The 18,427-nt window shown below is 47.2% G+C and overlaps 2 protein-coding genes across 3 annotated transcripts in view; one reads left to right on the top strand and one right to left on the bottom strand.

Moving 5' to 3' along the window:
• Window positions 1-8,177, top strand: part of NCAPD3 (non-SMC condensin II complex subunit D3) — a 70,968-nt gene extending 62,791 nt beyond the window's left edge. For both annotated transcript variants that reach the window (XR_013404449.1, XM_002799890.4), the window contains 7 exons: window positions 569-751; window positions 2,157-2,323; window positions 2,576-2,715; window positions 3,516-3,593; window positions 7,246-7,320; window positions 7,409-7,469; window positions 7,557-8,177. Coding sequence is in view for 1 of the 2 variants with exons in the window: in XM_002799890.4 (XP_002799936.3) it covers window positions 569-751; window positions 2,157-2,323; window positions 2,576-2,715; window positions 3,516-3,593; window positions 7,246-7,320; window positions 7,409-7,469; window positions 7,557-7,665 (813 nt within the window). In the remaining variant the exon portion in view is untranslated. The remainder of the gene's footprint in view (window positions 1-568; window positions 752-2,156; window positions 2,324-2,575; window positions 2,716-3,515; window positions 3,594-7,245; window positions 7,321-7,408; window positions 7,470-7,556) is intronic.
• Window positions 8,178-8,858: 681 nt separating this feature from the next.
• JAM3 (junctional adhesion molecule 3) overlaps window positions 8,859-18,427 on the bottom strand; it is a 74,116-nt gene continuing 64,547 nt past the window's right edge. The window contains 6 exon segments of the mRNA XM_077964733.1: window positions 8,859-11,399; window positions 12,020-12,074; window positions 12,162-12,291; window positions 14,816-14,915; window positions 15,852-16,054; window positions 16,478-16,630. Of these exon segments, the coding sequence (XP_077820859.1) occupies window positions 11,364-11,399; window positions 12,020-12,074; window positions 12,162-12,291; window positions 14,816-14,915; window positions 15,852-16,054; window positions 16,478-16,630 (677 nt within the window). The 3' untranslated portion in view covers window positions 8,859-11,363.

Raw genomic sequence — 18,427 nt, 5'->3', positions numbered from 1 at the left:
TTAAGACCTAAGAATGTTCTTCCCTAGGTATGAGAAAAGGTTTTCTGTAAAATCTTCAGAAGACACAAAGATGGGATTTGAACCTTAGTTGTAATCCCCTGAGAGCCAGTGGGGAGGCTAATGTAGACAGAGGAGCAGCTTTGAGATCCGTGGCATCCTGGGACTTGCTCCAGAGGCTGTGTCTGAGCATGTCTTTCTCCCACTGGGAACCTGGGAGAGATCGCCCATTAACTGCCAGATGGCCAGGATGCTTCCTGAGAAAGTGAGCTGTTAGTTACTCACACATTTACCTGCTCGTGTGGCCAGTGGTGTTTGCTCCAAATGTACCACTGTACTGTTAGTCACTGGAATGGAAATGTCTGCTTTCAGTAATGTCAGTCTTATTGTTCCTATTATTATTTATCAAGTCATGTTGGGGGCTTTTTTATTTTTTAACTTTTATTTTACATTCAGGGGTACAGGTGCAGGATGTGCAGGTTTGTAACATAGGCAAAGGTGTGTCATGGGGGTTTAGGGCTTACTTTTTTATTCAAGAAAACATTAAAGGATGCTCCTGGGTCTGTTTTAGGAGGTGATGCAGGATTACCGAGATGAGGTCAAGGACTTCTTTGCAGTTGACAAACAGCTGGCATCAGAGCTTGAGTATGACATGAAGAAGTACCAGGAACAGCTGGCTCAGGAGCAAGAGCTAGCAAAGCATGCAGATGTGACTGGGACGGCTGGAGGTGCCGAGGTGGCACCTGTGGCACAGGTAGGTGTGGGGCCCACTGTGCTGTGACCAGGCAGTCCAGTCTGCTGTCTGCTACCAGTCTGTTGTCTAGCACCTCTCAAAATCTCCGTCATCAGAGGTTAGTCAGCCCAAAGGCCTCGAGAGTGCTGCTTGTTGGCTGCTCCCTTGTGCCTTTCTGTCTGTGATGGATTTACTGTGCTCCAGACCTCCCTTCCACGAGGATGTGGTGCAGGAAGTGAGCTGGCAGCAGCAGAGGCTGGTGACTATAGATCCTAGGTCTGCCAGGGTGTGTCAGTGTGTTCGCATCTTCCCCCAGCACGCCCTCTTGAGAGCAGACTGGCCCATGGCCATTTCTAGGGAGAGCTGCTGCTCACTGTCCTGAGGAATGCAGGCAGATCTCTTGTAGGAAAGACCAATGAGCACAAAGTAGCGTACTCCTTTTTCTCTTATGTCATGCCACAGCATCTACAAGTGGCAGCTTTCTCACAGTATTCTGTTTCTGAAAAGGAAATTCAACTTACCCAGCGTTGATAAGGCTTCAAAGTACATTGCTTATGGACTTGCTTATAGTATGTGAAGATTGTATTCCAATAAAAGTGTTAAAATGGAGAAAGGGAATGGCTTGTACACTGTTGGTAGGGATGGAAAATAGAACAGCCACTATGGAGAACAGTATAGAGGTTCCTAAAAAACTAAAAGTAGAGCTACCATATGAGCCAGCAGCCTCGCTGCCGACTGTATAGTCAAAAGAAAGGAAATGAGGATGTCGAAGACATACCTGCACTCCCATGTTGATTGCAGCACTGTTCAAAATAGCAAAATTTGGAAACAACCTAAATGTCCATCAGTGGATGAATGGATAAAGAAGATGGGGTGCATATATAAAATGGAGTACTTTTCATCTATAAAAAGTGAGATCTTGTCATCTGCTGCAACATGGATGATTGTAGAAGACATTATATTAAGTGAAATAAGCCAAACACAGAAAAACAAAGATTGTATGTTCTCATTCATATATGTGAACCAAAAAAGTGGATCTCTGGGAGTTAAGAGAGTGGATTTTTGGTGGTTACCAGAGGCTGGGAAGGGGTGGGAGAAGGGGGATGAAGAGAAGTTGGTTAATGGGTACCAAAATACAGTTAGATAGAAGAAATAAATTCTAGTATTCAGTACAGTGGAGATATTATAGTTTAACAATTTACTGTATATTTCAAAGTAGATAGAAGAATTGGAATGTTCCCAACACAAAGAAAAGATACTCATGTTTGAGGTGATAGAGATCCCAATTACCCTGATTTGATCATTACATTGTACACATGTATCAAAATCGCACATGGACCCCCTAAAACATGTACAACTATCATATATCAATTTTTAAAAACTTAAAAAGTATTAGAAGGTTCATACTCTTTATCTTCTCCGCCAGGTTGCTCCATGTTTAGAAACAGCGCCAGTTCCTGCTGGCCAAGAAAACCCCGCCCTGTCACCTGCCGTGAGCCAGCCCTGCACACACAGGGCAAGTGCTGGCCACGTACCGGTGGCATCTCCTGCACCTGAAACTGGGCCGTTGCAGAGGCTGCTGCCCAAAGCCAGGTAAAGAGCCCCTGGAGGCCACATCAGGGCTGGTTCTCTGGGGCGATGTTCTCAGAGGCGTCCCCACCCCTCCCACCAAGCATGGGCAGGACAGGCACTGTCATTGTCTGGCCTGCCACCCCCTCCGCACTCTGCCCTGGGAGGTTTGAGTGAGTGTGGGTGAGGGATGCGCCAGAGAGGAGGCACGTGGGGACGGGGTGCAGCACTGTCACCTCTGCAGTGAGAAAGTCAGCGCGTGGCTGTTCTCCACAGACCCATGTCCCTGAGCACCATTGCAATCCTGAATTCTGTCAAGAAAGCTGTGGAGTCAAAGAGCAGGCATCGGAGTCGGAGCTTAGGAGTGCTGCCTTTCACTTTAAATTCTGGAAGCCCAGAGAAAACGTGCAATCAGGGTAAGCCAGACATAGTAGAGCATTTACAGATCAAGACACAGAACATGACTACTTCTCATTCCTTTCAAAACGGTTCGTTTTCTTATCTTTAAAACAAGTAACATTAATTGGGCTTTTAGGATCATGGGTAATAAAACAATGCATATTTATTCTAGGAGATTTGGAAAATAGAGTGAAAGATGAAACTTACCCATAGCAGTGAGGCATTCCTTCCTCCAGCCATTCTGTTCCTCTTACACACGTGTTTTGTTTCTGGAATTGTGATCTGTGTGTGCGTTGTTTTATGATCTGTTTCCCTGCATACTTAAGTCAGATGTAGCTTCCATGAACTTTTCTTTCAAACCTTTGCTTCCAGTGGCTTTACAGCATTGTGTCTGTGGAAATAACTTATTTATTACTATCCTGTTCTTTGAAATGTTGATTTTCAATTTTTTCATGTAAATACTGGCACAGTGAACATCCTTGTACATATAGCCTTGTATGTATGTAATCCTTGGGATTAATTCCCAGCGGTCAAAGGCCACGGATATTTTAAAACGTTGGATAGTGTCAAACTGTCCTCTCTCACTCATGCCAAGTTAGACTCTTTTATTTTTTTGAATCCTAATGAGAATGGACATTTTTTCTCATGTTTATCATTTATTTGTATTTCTTCCTGAATTGCCTCTTTATAAGAAAATTTTAAATACTAGCAGTTTTAACTTGATGTCTTGCAGGTATGTTTTCTCATTTGGTGGTTTTGATTTCATTGTTGTTTGGGGGTATTTCTGGACAGCTACAACTTTTCTGTTCTATCCTAGTGTCTTCATACAGTTTGGAGCAAGAGTCAAACGGCACGATTGAGCATGTGACCAAGCGGGCCATCAGCACCCCTGAGAGTGAGTAACCGATGGGAACACACGGGCTTCTCAGTCTCTCCTGCGGTCGCCATGTGTTTGCTAGAGTTGTAGTAAAACTCCTTTCGGAGCAGGGCAGTCCTGATGGTCAAAACCGTGAGTGCATTGCTGAGGTGGAATGTTTCACAGGGACCACGGTAGCTTGATCCATGAGCACTGACCGAGTGTGTTGTTCCACTGTTGTTACAGTCAGTCAGTCAAACACCACAGTGGCCTGCGGGCCTCCGTGGGGCAGACAGTGCCGTTGAGGCAGAGGTAGGTCGGGTGACTGACCCAGTGGTCTGTTCTGGAGGCGGCCCTCAGTGTCTCCGGGCTGTCCGGGTGCACTGGGCGCTGCTGGGTGGGCCTGCTCCCGGGGCGCGCAGACGTCAGCACCAGCAGGTACCACGTATGTTCTGCAACTGCCAAGACCAGAGACCCGAGGATCTGCTCGGATCCTGTGTCTCATTCCCCTCCATGTTTTTTCCTACTGTCTGTTCTTTTCCTTTTATTTCAAAACAGGTGAGTTAGGAGAGTCGAGTCTTCTTTTCCTGTTATCTTGTTTGATAGCTTCATGTCGCCTCAAACCTCATAAAACCATCATTCTGAGAAAGCTCTTACAGGAAGAAACGCTTCCTGTCCCAGGTCTGCGGAGTGGGGGCCAGGCCCTGCCTGCGTGTCCTGCGTGCCCCTCGCTCTGCGCCCGCCTGTGCACGGTGCCCTCGGCAAGCTGCATCCAGCCCCACTCGTCTTGGCCATTCCACTCCTCACTGTTTCCACAGGGCCCCCCACAGTGCCTGGAACCTGGGAGGTGTCAGAGGTCTCCTGCGGGAGATTTCTGGGAGGGCATAGCTGGGTGCTGAGCCCAGGCCTTCTGATCCCACCTCTCGTGCCCCTTCTCCAGCCTGTCTCCTGTTCTGACTGCAGCAGGGGAGCTGAGAGTGTGCTAAGGTGCCCTTCCTGGTAACGGAGCAGCAAGGTGTCATGCCGTGCGTTTAGTCGTCACTGCAGTCAGCTCACGTGTATGGAGCACCTGCTGTATTCTGGCTACTTGCTTATTTGGTTCTGTCACACTGATGCTGTGATCTCTTAGAATAGTTAACAGGTTAGAGATAATTTTCATCCAGGTCCCCCTTTGAAGGGAATTTATCCCACCCCCACCCTCAGACGACAACTGGATCATGATGGCATTTGTCATTAAAGGCAGTGGGTAATTTGGGATCCTGCGTTGTGGACAGGTGCGATGTTCTGTGTGTAGAGCTTGCTGTGTGTTCGATGTTCCTGGCTCAGGAGCGCCAAGAGCTTCTATTTTGGCAGTGAGGTGCCATATGCTGAAGCAACGGGGAGAATGCATCTCATTTGAGTTGTGCTCATCCTGTGAGTCCCTGATGTCAGTGTTGGGTTGGTTTCCTAGCAGCCCATGTTCCTCCACAGTGCAGCCTGGCGTGGAGTGTGCATGCTGCCCTCATTTGCCTGTGTGGAGCCAGGCTTCGTGCTGGAAATCGGGCTCCCCGGTGTCATTGAGTTGGTAGAGTACTTGTTCTTGCTCCAGGCTCTTGGACATAATATTCCTGTTGATGCAGTCTCTGGCCATCTCTCTTTATACTGAACCAGGAAGAGGTGCTTGGAGGTCTCCTATTAGCTCTCCTTCCTGGGAGGATTGTTAGATAGCTTAAAAGCACTCAGTCTTGTTTTCTCTGTGGTTTATACGTTCGGATTCTTTTGGCAACTTTTAGTTCAGAAGGGGGTGACTGTCAGGAAATGTCTCAACTCTTCAAAGCTGGTAGGAAAGCCGCCGCCCAGTTCGGCACTGTGGTGCACCAGTTCAAAGTGGTTTTGCTAAATGGAAATGAAAATTACTCATTTTTCAGAGCTAGGATTTTAACTGAAAATCTGTGGGGTTTTAGCAAGTCCCTCTTACTTTATCATTCGGGTGGCACAGACACTGCTGCCTTTGATTCTACGCACAGTGCATGGGGGATGTCAGAGCCCCCACACCCGTGCTTCTGTAAAGATGGGAGACTAATTTCCTGGAGCACACATGGGCTTCCAAACAGGAAGAGCAGCGTGTGTGTGAGGAAGGGAATTTGTGAGGAAGGGAATTTGTGAGGAAGGGAATTTCATGTGAGGGTACAAGGAGAGACAGAAACAGAATAAGCAGATCTAGCAGTGATGAGGATAGAATTCTCTGCCATTGTCTGTCAATGACACTCAAGTAGCCATCAGGTACACTGCAGTGCGCTGATGAGCTTTAAAATGTAAATGGGAAGACGGTCTGTACTGAAGACACCGTGTGGAGAACGGGGAGAGCGCTGAAGCTGCCTCCTCGCGAGTCTTGCAGAAAGGCAGCAGGTTCAGTGGCATCAGCAAGCGGCCGCCCAGCCCGTGCTGTTCCTGGGAGTGTGCTGCTGGCAGCTTATGCACCGAGTACAGCACTACCCGGGCCCCCAAGACCGGGTGGCGTGTGTAGACAGATGGGGCGGAGGGGCAGAGGAGCATGATGTGCAGACAGGGCCTGCTGAGGAAGGGATGCAGGAGGGTGGACGTGTGTGGGCACATGCACCTCAGCATAACAGCTAAGTCTGTAAAGGCAGCTTGGGACCAGCTGAGACTGAGGGTGCACTTCAGGCTCTCCTAGGAACACAGCCATCGAGGTGTCTTAAAGCAGGGCAGTAAATTTACCAGCTTCTTGATTAAACATAACTCCAGTGACGCAGGGAGGATACTGCTGATAAATGACAGTGGCCGCTAACATCTCTTGAGCACGCCCTTGCAGCCAGCGCCATGCTAAGCACTCGGTGTAGATAACCTCATGTAGTCCTGGGCACCATGCTAAGCACTCGGTGTAGACAACCTCCTGTCGTCCTGGGCACCATGCTAAGCACTCGGTGAAGGTAACCTCATGTCGTCCTGGCAGCCCGCCAGTGAGGTAGCTGTTTTTATACCCACGTAAGAGATGCAGAAACCTGAGGGTCTCAGAGCAGCTCACACAGCTGGTAAGACACCGAGCCAGAATTCACACCCAAGTTGCGGTGGAGTCTGCTCGTAAACGGTGTTCACCTGTTCCTGAGGGCAAACTGGAGGGGGGTAGGTGCCATGAAAAATCAAGGGCGAGGGGTGAGGCGGACTGAGCCGCTCCCAGTGCGGCACGACGGGACAGGATGAAGTGGCGACTGGAGGTAGAAGGGACAGGCCTTGGCTGCTGATTCCATATGGAGGAGCCGCTCACGGTGCCACATTTCCAGCTTGCACGGTCCATTCACTGGTGGAAACTAACAGGCACGCGTGGAGGTGCAGAGGCAAGGAGTTAATTGTCCTCGGGGAATCTGGGTGAGCCACCGTAGGAAGTGTAGTGAGTGGGACAGCGCGGTCACTGGGACAGGGGTGATCATGGAAGATGGGGTGGGAGGGAAGCCAGAGGCGTGAACAGTGAGGCCCAGGGGCCAGCCGAGTGCCTAAGGAGGGCTGCGGTCAGAGAGACGGAAAGGAGCGTCCCCAGGAGGGGCCCTCATCCCTGCCAGGACCTGGGACAGGGTCCAGTGGAGGTCTGAGGGCCGCCACTGGGACACCGATGTGGACACCGTGCCTACGTCACACACACAACTGGAGCCGCCCCCTCTGCCTTCACTCACAGTGGTGTCTCCCCTTTATGCAGAGAGCATCAATGATGTCACGTTTGGAGCCGGGGTCAGTTACATCGGGACACCACGGACTCCTTCATCAGCCAAAGGCAAGTTCTTGGTTTCCTTCTGGGCTGATATATGCGCTGCCTCTGAGGTTCTGGCAAAACTGAATTTGTTTGTTTAAATCCCTTTTAGAGAAAATTGAAGCCAGGAGTCAAGGAAATGACATCTTATGTTTATCATTGCCTGATAAACCGTAAGTTTAGCAGTGTTCCTTTTGAGGTGGATGTTTTTTTCAGGGTTTTTCTGAGTTCCAGAATGACTGCGTATGTCCTTTCCCTAGGCCCCCACAGCCTCAGCAGTGGAATGTGAGGTCTCCAGCCAGGAATAAAGACACTCCAGCCTGCAGCAGGAGGTCCCTGCGAAAGACCCCTCTGAAAACAGCCAACTAAAGAGCGCATCCCCACCAGTGTCCGGGCAGGCAAGAGCCCCTGAGGAAGCCGTCTCGTGTCCTCCGTGTGGACAGGCAGCTGGATCACTTCCCGCAGTCCTTGGGCAGCGCTTTGCTGTGGAACACGAGAGCTCCTCCTCAGGGGCCTGGCACTCACCTGCATTTAGCCGGCCAGCCCTTTCTATGCTGTATGATATATATGGTTAAACACTGTAAAATAGAGATGTGCCAAATTTAGATTTTCTTACCCTAAGCCTAATCTATTTAATATTATAACTTTATTCCATTTGAAAGTGTCAAGCCCATGCAGATAAGCTATAATCTGGTCTTTAAAAACTTCAGCTTTCTTTTATATAAATCAAGCCTGTGTTAACATGTTTGAATTCCTTATAGTACATATTTTCCCATCTGTAATGACAAAATATTGATTGTAATATTTTTTCTATTATTTATAATTGCAAATTTTTAAAATATACAGCTTTCTAAAAGTAATAAATGTTTAGGATAAATACAGCCTTCCAGTAAATAGAATGTTTCTGTTTTTAGAACAGAGCTCTTACTGGTAATCATTTTAATTTTACGTAAAGCATGTTAGAGGAATGAAACCAAATCTTTCCTATTAGAAAAAAAATGATTGTCTTGAGGGGCAGTTGATCTGTGCCCATGCAGAGGCCATGTGCTTTCTATAACAGACATAAACAGCATCGCTGCTTGTGAAAAAATAGCTTTGCGGCCTTCCCCAGAGCAGCACTGATGCCGATTTGTGCAGCCCTCTGCTAAGGGCTGCTCCCGTGATGGGGGAACGGCTTGAGTCTCTTCTGTTCACTCTGTTGGGTAAACTTAACGATATTTTTGTTCAAGAATATCCAAAAAGAAATGCAGTTGGCTTGTTTTTTAATCCCAGTATTACAAAAGCAAAAGTACAAAGTGATTATGTGCGTTGGTTGGTTTGGGGGATGGATGGGATGCCACTGAGCTCTGCCCCTGCTATCCTAAGTGGGGACTGCAACGCAGGTGGACTCGGTGGTGGAGAGGCGCAGCACTGCTCTGGAGCACACAGGCTGACATTCTGCCCAGGCACCGACCGACTCCCCTGGTGGATGGGTGACAGCATTTTTAGTGCGCGCGCCTAACCACTGAAATGCCAGGAAGAAGAGACAAACACAAGAGCAAACAAGAAAGAATGAAGCAATGTTTGGGTTTTTTTTGAAGCTTTTATAAATGAGGTTAAACAAATACCAAATTACAGGTGTGTTAGTACAAGTCTGTAATATCTATGTACAGCAACATCCATCCAAAGGCAGAATCACAGCCTCGTATCAGCCTCGAGTCTTGAGTCACATTCGTATCTTAAAATACACAAGTGTTCCTTTTCTGTCTAGTCTGTTATAGGCAACTACTTCCCAGACTCCACTTTCACTTCTCTCTACTTTGTCCGACCTGGTTCCCATGGCACTAGTGTGGAAGGTTTTAGGGTGTAAGAAGAGGAGGCAGTAAGGCTACCCTATCACTATGACAACCAAGAAAGAGGCTGGAGCGCCATTCCCCAACGCTGAGGGTGGGGAGCCATCCCTCTACCACGGTGGCAATGATGGAGGGAATTCGCATGCTCAGTATCCAGGATGCCATGCAGAAGACACCAAGGAGCACTGAGCCACTCTTGGAGCATTTCCTGCCTCTGCCAGGCGGCCTGCAGCTAAGTGTTTCACATAACTGAAAAAAGTCAACACAGTCTCATGTATGCAATTAAAAGCTGTCAAAGTATAAAAAACTCAAGACACTGGAAGCTGAAAGACAAGGTGACTAGTGAGAGCCACTCTTCAGGCACACAGTGGAGTGCTCCTCCTGAGCAGCTCCTTGCTTCAGAGCACTTCAGTCCTGAATCCAGCACGGCAGGGCGTGTGAGGCTGAGAACACGGGCTTCTGAGCGATGTTTCTAATGTCCCCCCACAAATGGGAGCAGTGTCTCCGGCAGATGAAAAATTTAAAGTCAAAAATTAGAAAACTGCTTTTGATTCAGGCATTTCACTTTCCTCCCCGCCAGGCCTTTCACCTGGCTGCTCCACCTGACATTCTTCAAAAGGCTGGACTGGCTGCCGCTCCATAATGGTTTGTTTTGAAATGAGACAGAACCTGTGGCGTCTGGGTGCTTTCTCTGTGGCAAAGAGGAACAGTGGGATCCACGTTCTTTTAAAAATATTATTGTACTTGACAGACTTGATTTCACAATTGCCTTTGGCCTTAGACAGTCTTAACAAATAATTAAACAAACTTAAAAAAAAAATAGCAGTGGGGGCTCTGTTTTGTGAGCCATCCATAACCAAAAAGGTCTGTTACGGGAGCCCAAAGTTGGGACACAACGTGGAAGACACCAGTGTCCCTGGAGTGCCCACCTTAGAGCTGTGCTGGATGAAGCAAGGGCCATGTGAGTCAAGCTCACTGGGGCACAGCCACTGCCAGGGCCCAACGATGGCGGGGCCTCCTGGCAGATAGCGAGGCAACACTGTGCTAGAGCGGGGGCGCCTGGGGCAACCCCAGGAGCTGACTGGCGTCTGTCTGTACATCTGAGGACTTCTGGGTGGCCTCTGGGTACAGACTGTCCTAGTCATCTCAGGAAGAGGCAGTTCAAAGCTAACCTGAGAGGTTTCTTTTGAAGAGATGCAAACTGATTTTAACATTGCTCAGCTGGAATTTTTAAAGGTTTCCTAAGCAACTACGGTCTGATGTGTAGACCGCAAAAGTTCCCTTGTGAAAAAGGCTAAAACTTGTGCAAGAAAAGGAACGTCGCAGTAAGCTTCCATGAGAGGATTCCTTGGGTAAAATACTCAATTATTGATATTTTCCAATTTAACACTAGTAGCTTGGAACTTCTACCTTAAGCTGAACTTTTTTTAAAAAAATAGGTTATTTAACATTGTATGACAATATATTTACAGTTTAAATAGAAATTTCAATAATCAAAATACATCCTTAGCAAAAATTTAGATGCAAAATTTTATAAAATAAGACCCATAGAAAAGCATATTTCAGTACCATTTCAGACTCAGCCTAAGACGAAGGTTTTCCTTAAATCCTGACGCCCTGTTGGACAAGCAGGGTTCCTCAGGCAAGATCCCTCTTCCAGCAACCAATCTGCCTCCCTGACTTCGGTGGTTTCTACAAAATGCTGATCCGAAAGGCTTCTCCACAGTGGACACTGCGACACCGATCAGCAGAGCCTTTGAGAAGAGGCTGCTGCATACAAAGCCCGTTCTGGGTGCCCGCTGGGATGCGATGCTGGTGCTGCACGGCCCCTCGCCGGCTCACAGGGTGCTGTCCTGGCTGCTGAACGACCAGTGGTAAACACGCTGGCTTCACAGGGCCCAGCACAGGGGCACTGACGTGAGCAAGCTCTTTAAGATCACCCTAATACTCGTGTGGGAATCAGGCCAGAAACAGATTGGGAACCCAACTCGGTGAACGCACCCAGTTTCTTCTATTCCTTGTGGTCATATTTACTGGGTCCATCTTGAGGAAAATTCTTTTATTCATGTGGCTTGTTAGAGTAAGAAGAGTAGTGGTCAACTTTGGCCAAAACAAAAAGCTTCTGAATGAGTGTCTAGCTCTGTCCAAGTGCATCAGCTCTCGCTGCCTCGACAGGAGTTTCTAGTAGAGGTATGTGCATGTGCGCTCTGTGCGCTCTCAGCCACACTGCGGGTCTCAGATCACAAACGATGACTTGTGTCTGAAGTCGCCCTGCAAAGCCAACACACAGTTAAAGCCATCAAGGGGCCTGGTGGCAAGAAGGGAAAAACACTGAGTAAGTCTAACATGGGCTAAATACAAATCAAATAATCATTCTTTTTTTTTTTTTTTTTTTTTGAGACGGAGTCTCGCTCTGTCGCCCAGGCTGGAGTGCAGTGGCCGGATCTCAGCTCACTGCAAGCTCCGCCTCCCGGGTTTACACCATTCTCCTGCCTCAGCCTCCCGAGTAGCTGGGACTACAGGCGCCCACCATCTTGCCCGGCTAGTTTTTTTTGTATTTTTTTAGTAGAGATGGGGTTTCACCGTGTTAGCCAGGCTGGTCTCGACCTCCTGACCTCGTGATCCACCCGTCTCGGCCTCCCAAAGTGCTGGGATTACAGGCTTGAGCCACCACGCCCGGCACAAATAATCATTCTTAAAAAGTACCATCACTAGCGCCTGCAAAGCACAAATCCCATTAGTATGTGTGTGTGTGACTGTGAAGGGGCCGAGGAGCTCAGGAGCTGCACAATCACTCAGCAATCTTCCTAGGAGACCTGTGTGGTTTCCAAGGAGGAATGCTGTTTTCCCTGCTGGGTACACCTAGATTTCCAGGTTTACTAAATGATTACCTCCTCGTCAGTGCGGATGTAGTTGACTCCATCTGGTTTCCCTGGGTTCTTGTAACTGTGAGGAGAAGAGAGCAGTTTAGCAACAGGGTTGTTATATGATCGCCAGCTTGAACTTCCCTTTTTTCACATAAGGCAGGCTCACCTTTCTCCATCCTGTTTATTGTTGATGAAGTAGCCACGTCTGTATGCACAGCAGATGCCCAACGTGATCAGGGCCAGTACAGCAAGGACAACCAGAACCCCCCCAATAATTCCGCCAATGTTCAGGTCATCTGAAGAAAGGGAGGTTTGGGGAAAGCCATGATACACACTATCTGTTCTTTAAAAAGGCCCTGACCCTGCTGTGCCTCCTTCCTTCACCCCAAACCCACTTGCCCCCTGCCCCCTCAGGCCTACCCCAGCTAGAAGAGAGAACTTAATCTTTCTAGCCTAGAACATATAGGACACCATAACTCCTAACTTCACATGTGAAAAGTACTGAGACTTCTACAGCTGAAATGCAGTTACACTGAAAACTGTATTCAAGTGGGCTTGGCACTGTAGGCTTAAAAATCCTCTGGCTGAATGCCCGAGATTACTTATGGGGGAGATGGTTATGAGGACAAGATTAGGAGCCAGGATCCCAAGGAAGAAAAGAATCCCTAATTTCTAGGGCCTCTCTGTTGTGGACTGCTGTGGGAAAGAAAGTTAGTTTCAAGTCTTACTTAAAAGTAAAGAATCCTAGGTAAGAACTAGAGCTCTGCCTCTGCTGGCTGCCTGACCTCCAATCTATACGCCCTCTGAGAGGAGACCCCTGGAACCCTTTCTCATGTCTGTACACTCAGCAAAAGCACTGGGTCACCTTCACATGGGGCTCTGGCAGTCGTTTCCTTCAAGCAAGCAACACATGGAAAACTGCAGGGAATTTATCAACAAGAGCCAAGTAACTTGGAGTTTTAAAAAATCTCCTTTATCCTAGTGTATTGGTTCTCAAATATGAATGTACACTTAAAAATCAATTTGCAGGCCGGGCGCGGTGGCTCACGCCTGTAAATCCCAGCTCAAATATGAATGTACACTTAAAAATCAATTTGCAGGCCGGGCGCGGTGGCTCACGCCTGTAAATCCCAGCACTTTGGGAGGCCGAGGCGGGCGGATCACGAGGTCAGGAGATTGAGACCATCCTGGCTAACACGGTGAAACCCTGTCTCTACTAAAAATACAAAGAATTAGCCGGGCGTGGTGGCGGGCGCCTGTAGTCCCAGCTACTCGGGAGGCTGAGGCAGGAGAATGGTGTGAACCCGGGAGGCAGAGCTTGCAGTGAGCCAAGATTGTGATTTTTTTTTTTTTTGAGACAGAGTCTCGCTCCGTCACCCAGGCTGGTGTGCAGTGGTGCAATCTCAGCTCACTGCAACCTCTGCCTCCTGGATTCAAGGGATTCTCCTGCCTCAGCCTCCCAAGTTACTGGGATTACAGGCGCCCGCCACCACACCAGGCTAATTTTTGTATTTTTAGTAGAGACAGAGTTTTGCCATGTTGGCCAGGCTGGTCTCGAACTCCTGACCTCAGGTGATCCACCTGCCTCAGCGTACCAAAGTGCTAGGATTATAGGTGTGAGCCACTGCGCCTGGCCATGCAATTTTGATATTAAAATGTCAATTCCCAAGTTTCATCAATAAAAAGTCAATAGGCTAAAATAGGTCTGGGGCAAAACTGTAGGAGAAAACAACCCGAAAGCAGAGTTTCTCAAATGTGACAAACGAGAAGAATCATTCGGAATGCTTGTCTTACACACAGATTTCTAGCATATGTCTGAGGTGGGCTCGAATCTGTATGTGAAACAGTGGTCCCAAATGGTTATCACCAGGCAGTTTTGGAAAATGCTGCTCTGAGGGTAGCTCCAAATAGGGAGGAGGAAGAGATTTAAAAAACGCTCCTGGCTAGGCACAGTGGCTCATGCCTGTTAATCCCAGCACTTGGGGAGGCTGAGGCAGGAGGACTGCTTGAGGCCAAGAGTTTGAGACCAGCCTGGGCAACAGTGAGACCCTGTATTTACAAAAAACAAAATTAGCTGAGCTTGGTGGTGTGTGTCTGTTGTCCCAGCTACTCAGGAGACGGAGATGGGAGGATGGCTTGAAATCTGGGTTTGAGGATGCAGTGACCTGTGATTACACCACTGCACTCCAGCCTGGGCAACAAAGCAAGACCCTGTCTCTCTCTCTTTTTTAGGGGGGACGGAGTCTCACTCTGTCGCCCAGGCTGGAGTGGTTTTGTTGCTGCTGCTGTCTTAAGGGAAAAAAAAAAAAAAAAAAAAAGCTCCCCAAGTGATTTGGACACATCCTATCTGCCCCCATCCTCCTCTCAATACCCCTCCTTTAGGGGAACCAGAGCCCTGAGATAATATTACTCTAAGGGCTAAAGCTTTGTCTGCAGGTAAAATTACTAGGGCTAAAACTCTGTCAGTTTTCTACAAAATGGTTGTAACTGGATAAATTTCTGGAGACCTGACACCACCTTACATTTTAATAATTCTATCAATTACCAAAGAATGGAGTTTACTAAACTCGCAGTGAAAGTTACAAGGCTGGCCACGTTCCCAATACCCACAGATCCCCGAAGGTTTTGTTTTGAGGACCTGCTTATCTGGACTTGGTTTTCTCAACCTTCCCTTCACTGTCCAGTGGGTGCTGGTGGATCTAGTCGGCTCCAGAAGAAAGCTAACCCATGGCAGAAGAGTTCTCTAAGCTGATTAAGTAAATTAAAATGTTCTATTCACTTCCCAGTCTTGTGATGAAACCTTTTCAAAAAAGAACTCACAGACTTCCATCTCCTGCTCCTCACACCTGGCTGAGCCTGCGTCATTGGAAGCAATGCAGTAGTACTGCCCAGAGTCGTCCTTGTGAACAGCAGTGAACACCTGTTTCAGGGAATGACAAGTAAATAACTGGACCAATCACGGGGCCGACTTCTGAGAGCACATCCAGCTGGGTGCAGAACTAGGTCAACACCTGCTCACTTGCTTTCGGCTTCCCCGTGGCTTCCCCAGCACTGCATGTTCCTCCCTTGACCCACTCCCGGACACCTGCCTGAGAGCTCCCCAACAACCAATCCCCTTGGGACTGGAAGCACCAAAGCCCGGCAACATCCAAAATGTGAGGTGGAGCCTTGCTTTTCTTCTGGTAAAGGGGCTCTTCAATGATGACTGCTCCTTGGGCAACATTTTGGCAAAATGAACACAGAGGACCCTATTACAATCTGTCTGACGACTACGTGGAGCTGGATAGTCCACAGACCAGAAGGTACCTCCCAGGAGAGAACTACATGCACAGTAAAGCCTGGTGTGCTTTGCACTTTGTCCTCTAGTGCATGACCAATCTGTTTTCTCTCCTCCCCCACCTCCCACCACCACCGCTGGGTTATTTTGAAACACCTTTTATCCATAAATACTTCAGTATCTCTAGAAGACTGTAAAAAATCGTAACCACAATACCTTTATCATGCCTAAATTAATTAATAATTGCTTAATAGATCATCAAATACCTGCTAGTAATCAAATTTCCCCGATTGTCTAATGACTTTTACAGTTAATTATCCGATCAGGGCCCTAGTAACGTTTGCTTAATATCCCTCTTCAGTCTCAATCTATGGTTTCTTTCTCTTACCCCCTAAGAATGTACTTGTTTATAAAAGGAAGAAGGGTCATTTTTCCTGTAGAATCCCTAACATTCTAGATTTTTAGCACCTGTTTTATCAAGAAGTTTCAGTATCTCTCCTAATAATTATTATTTTCACAATAAGTATCTCTTGCCCCAACAAAGACATCTCCATTCTCACCTCTTAGAAGAGATCTTACCAGAGTGCCTGTTTCAGAGTTTAAGTGGAAAGAAGAATTGCGAAATCTGGGATTGGCTCTGGAATCTGTGGGCAGTGGCACATCATTGCGATACCAGCTGTAGTGAGGCCGGGGGTGGCCCTCACTCTCCTGGCAGTACAGCGTTGCCATCTTGCCTACTGGTACAGCCTTCGGCACTCTACAGACAGGGGTCACTGGCTTCACTGTAGGAAAAGAAGGGGGTGGTGGTGAAGATCTCAGCAACAGGGCTCTATTCTTATTAAAGCCCACAAGAAATCAGCTCCAAAGACAAGAAAGCCAGTTCGGGTTCCTGCGCCACTGCTGCTCCCAGGATCACAACTGCAGACTGACCAGCCGCCACTGCCTCCCACCCTCCTGTATGTTAAAGTTTCTCCAGCTGGTGGAAGGAAGTGACAGGAACTTCACTTCCCTTCTCACCCTCTACCCCCAACTCAGGCAGTCTCGGCTCTCGACAGTTCTCCCCTCCCTGAGCCATGTGAAGCCCTCAGGGACACAGTTCTGGAAGGAAAGAAACCAAGACACTACCTGATCTCATGCATCCTACGGCTACAGACTCGTGAGGCCTGAAAATGGCGGCAATGTCTCATCTTCGCACGAGCTCCTACCTTGCACAGTTAACTCGATCACAATCTCATCAATTTCCTTGCGGTCATTTCGAGCAACCACCTCACAGCGATAGAGAGCCGAGTCTCTCCGTGTCACATTCCAGATCTTCAGGGACGTCTTCCCCAGTATTTCTGCACGACCTGCCAAGTCTCCTACAGAAAAGACATGAGGCACTAAAAAACTCTTTAAAGAAATCAGCCACTTGAAGAGGGTGGTTTCTGGGGCCAGCACTGGATGCCACAGCAAGGAAGACTGCAGATCAATTTTTATTTTTATTCCGGAGTACAGAAGTGAACTCTCTAAGGACAGGAACCATGACCTATTCCTACCTGTAACCTAAACACCAAAAATTGTTCCTGGTATGCAAGACGCACTCATTACCATGTGTCTCTGTCATTAAAGCCAGGAACTTCACCTCCTCCTCCTCATTTCCAGGAAGGACTGCCCATGAATAGAAAAAAAATACCACTAGAAAAACAACCAATGTTCCATAAATGATGCTGAGATAACTTGATATCCACTTGCAAACACATCAAGTTGAACCTCTCTCTCTCCATATACACAGGAGTTAAAACTGTAAAACTCTTAGAAAAAGGCATAAGCATAAATCCCTCATGACCTTGGACTGGGCAGTGGTTTCTTAGATATGACACCAAAAGCACAAGCACACACTAAAAACAGTTATGCCGGACTTCATCAAAATGCAAAGGACAAAGGCAGGTGAAAACACAATCCACCTAATGGGAGAAACATCTGCAAATCATCCATCCAGCCTAGCATCCAGAATAAAGAAAGAATTTACACTTCGGTAATAAGCAGACAATTTAAAAACTGGACATAAGGGTGGGTGCAGTGGTGCACACATGTAGTCTCAGCTACTCAGAAGGCTGAGGTGGGAGGATTATTTGAGCCTGGGAATTCATGTCCAGCCTCTGCAATGCAGTGAGATCCTGTTTCTAGAAAAAAAAAATCTTTTTAAATGGACATAAATTTGAACAGACATTTCTCCAAAGAAAATACACAAATAAGACCCTCAACATCATTAGTCACCAGAAAATGCAAATCAAATCCACAAGACGCCACTTCAGATCCACTAAGATGGTCAGAACTTAAACAGTCAGACAATAACAAGTGTTGGTGAGGATGTGGGGAAATACACTGCTGGTAGGAATGTAAAATCGTAAAGCAGCTTTGAAAAACACTCTGTCAGTTTTTAAAAAAACTAAACATGCAACTACTATAAGACCCAGCAATTGTACTCTTGGTCATTTATCCCAGAGAAATGAAAACTTAGGTTCACACGAAAACCTGTAAACAAATATTGATAGCAGCATTATTGATAATAGCCAAAAAGTGGAAACAACCCATTTTTTTAATCCGTCGATAGAATGGATAAAATAATGTAGTATATCTACAATGGAACATTATTCAGCCATAAAAAGAAATGAAGTACTGGCACACGCTGCAACACAGATGAACCTTGAAAACATGATGCTGAGTGAAAGAAGTCAGCCACGAAAGACTACAGTTTCTATGAAGTGTCCAGAATAGGCAAATCCACAGACACACAAAGTGGAATCAGAGCTGCCAGGGATGCGGGAGGAGGACTGACTGCTGCTGGGTACGGGGTTTCTTTGTGGGATGATGAAAATGTTCTGGAATTTGATGGTGGTGATGGTTGCACAATTGTGTGAATATACTAAAAACCCCTGAATTGTATCCTTTAAAAGGATGAGACCTATGCAGTATGATTATAGCTCAAGAAAAAAAGATTTTAAACATAAGACATAATAACACTTTTCAAAGCAGCAGGAAGAACCTGGAAAACAACAAATAGGGGCAGGAGTTAGGAAAACACGACACAAAAGAGTAGCAACTACTTACCACTAACCTGACAACTGCTGACAAGGACGAGAAGGGCTTGCCATAGCACACTACAAACAGCCACT

The sequence above is a fragment of the Macaca mulatta genome, chromosome 14, assembly GCF_049350105.2.
Source record: "Macaca mulatta isolate MMU2019108-1 chromosome 14, T2T-MMU8v2.0, whole genome shotgun sequence".
In the NCBI taxonomy this organism is placed as follows: Eukaryota; Metazoa; Chordata; class Mammalia; order Primates; family Cercopithecidae; genus Macaca; species Macaca mulatta.
This window is presented reverse-complemented; position numbering and strand designations above follow the sequence as displayed.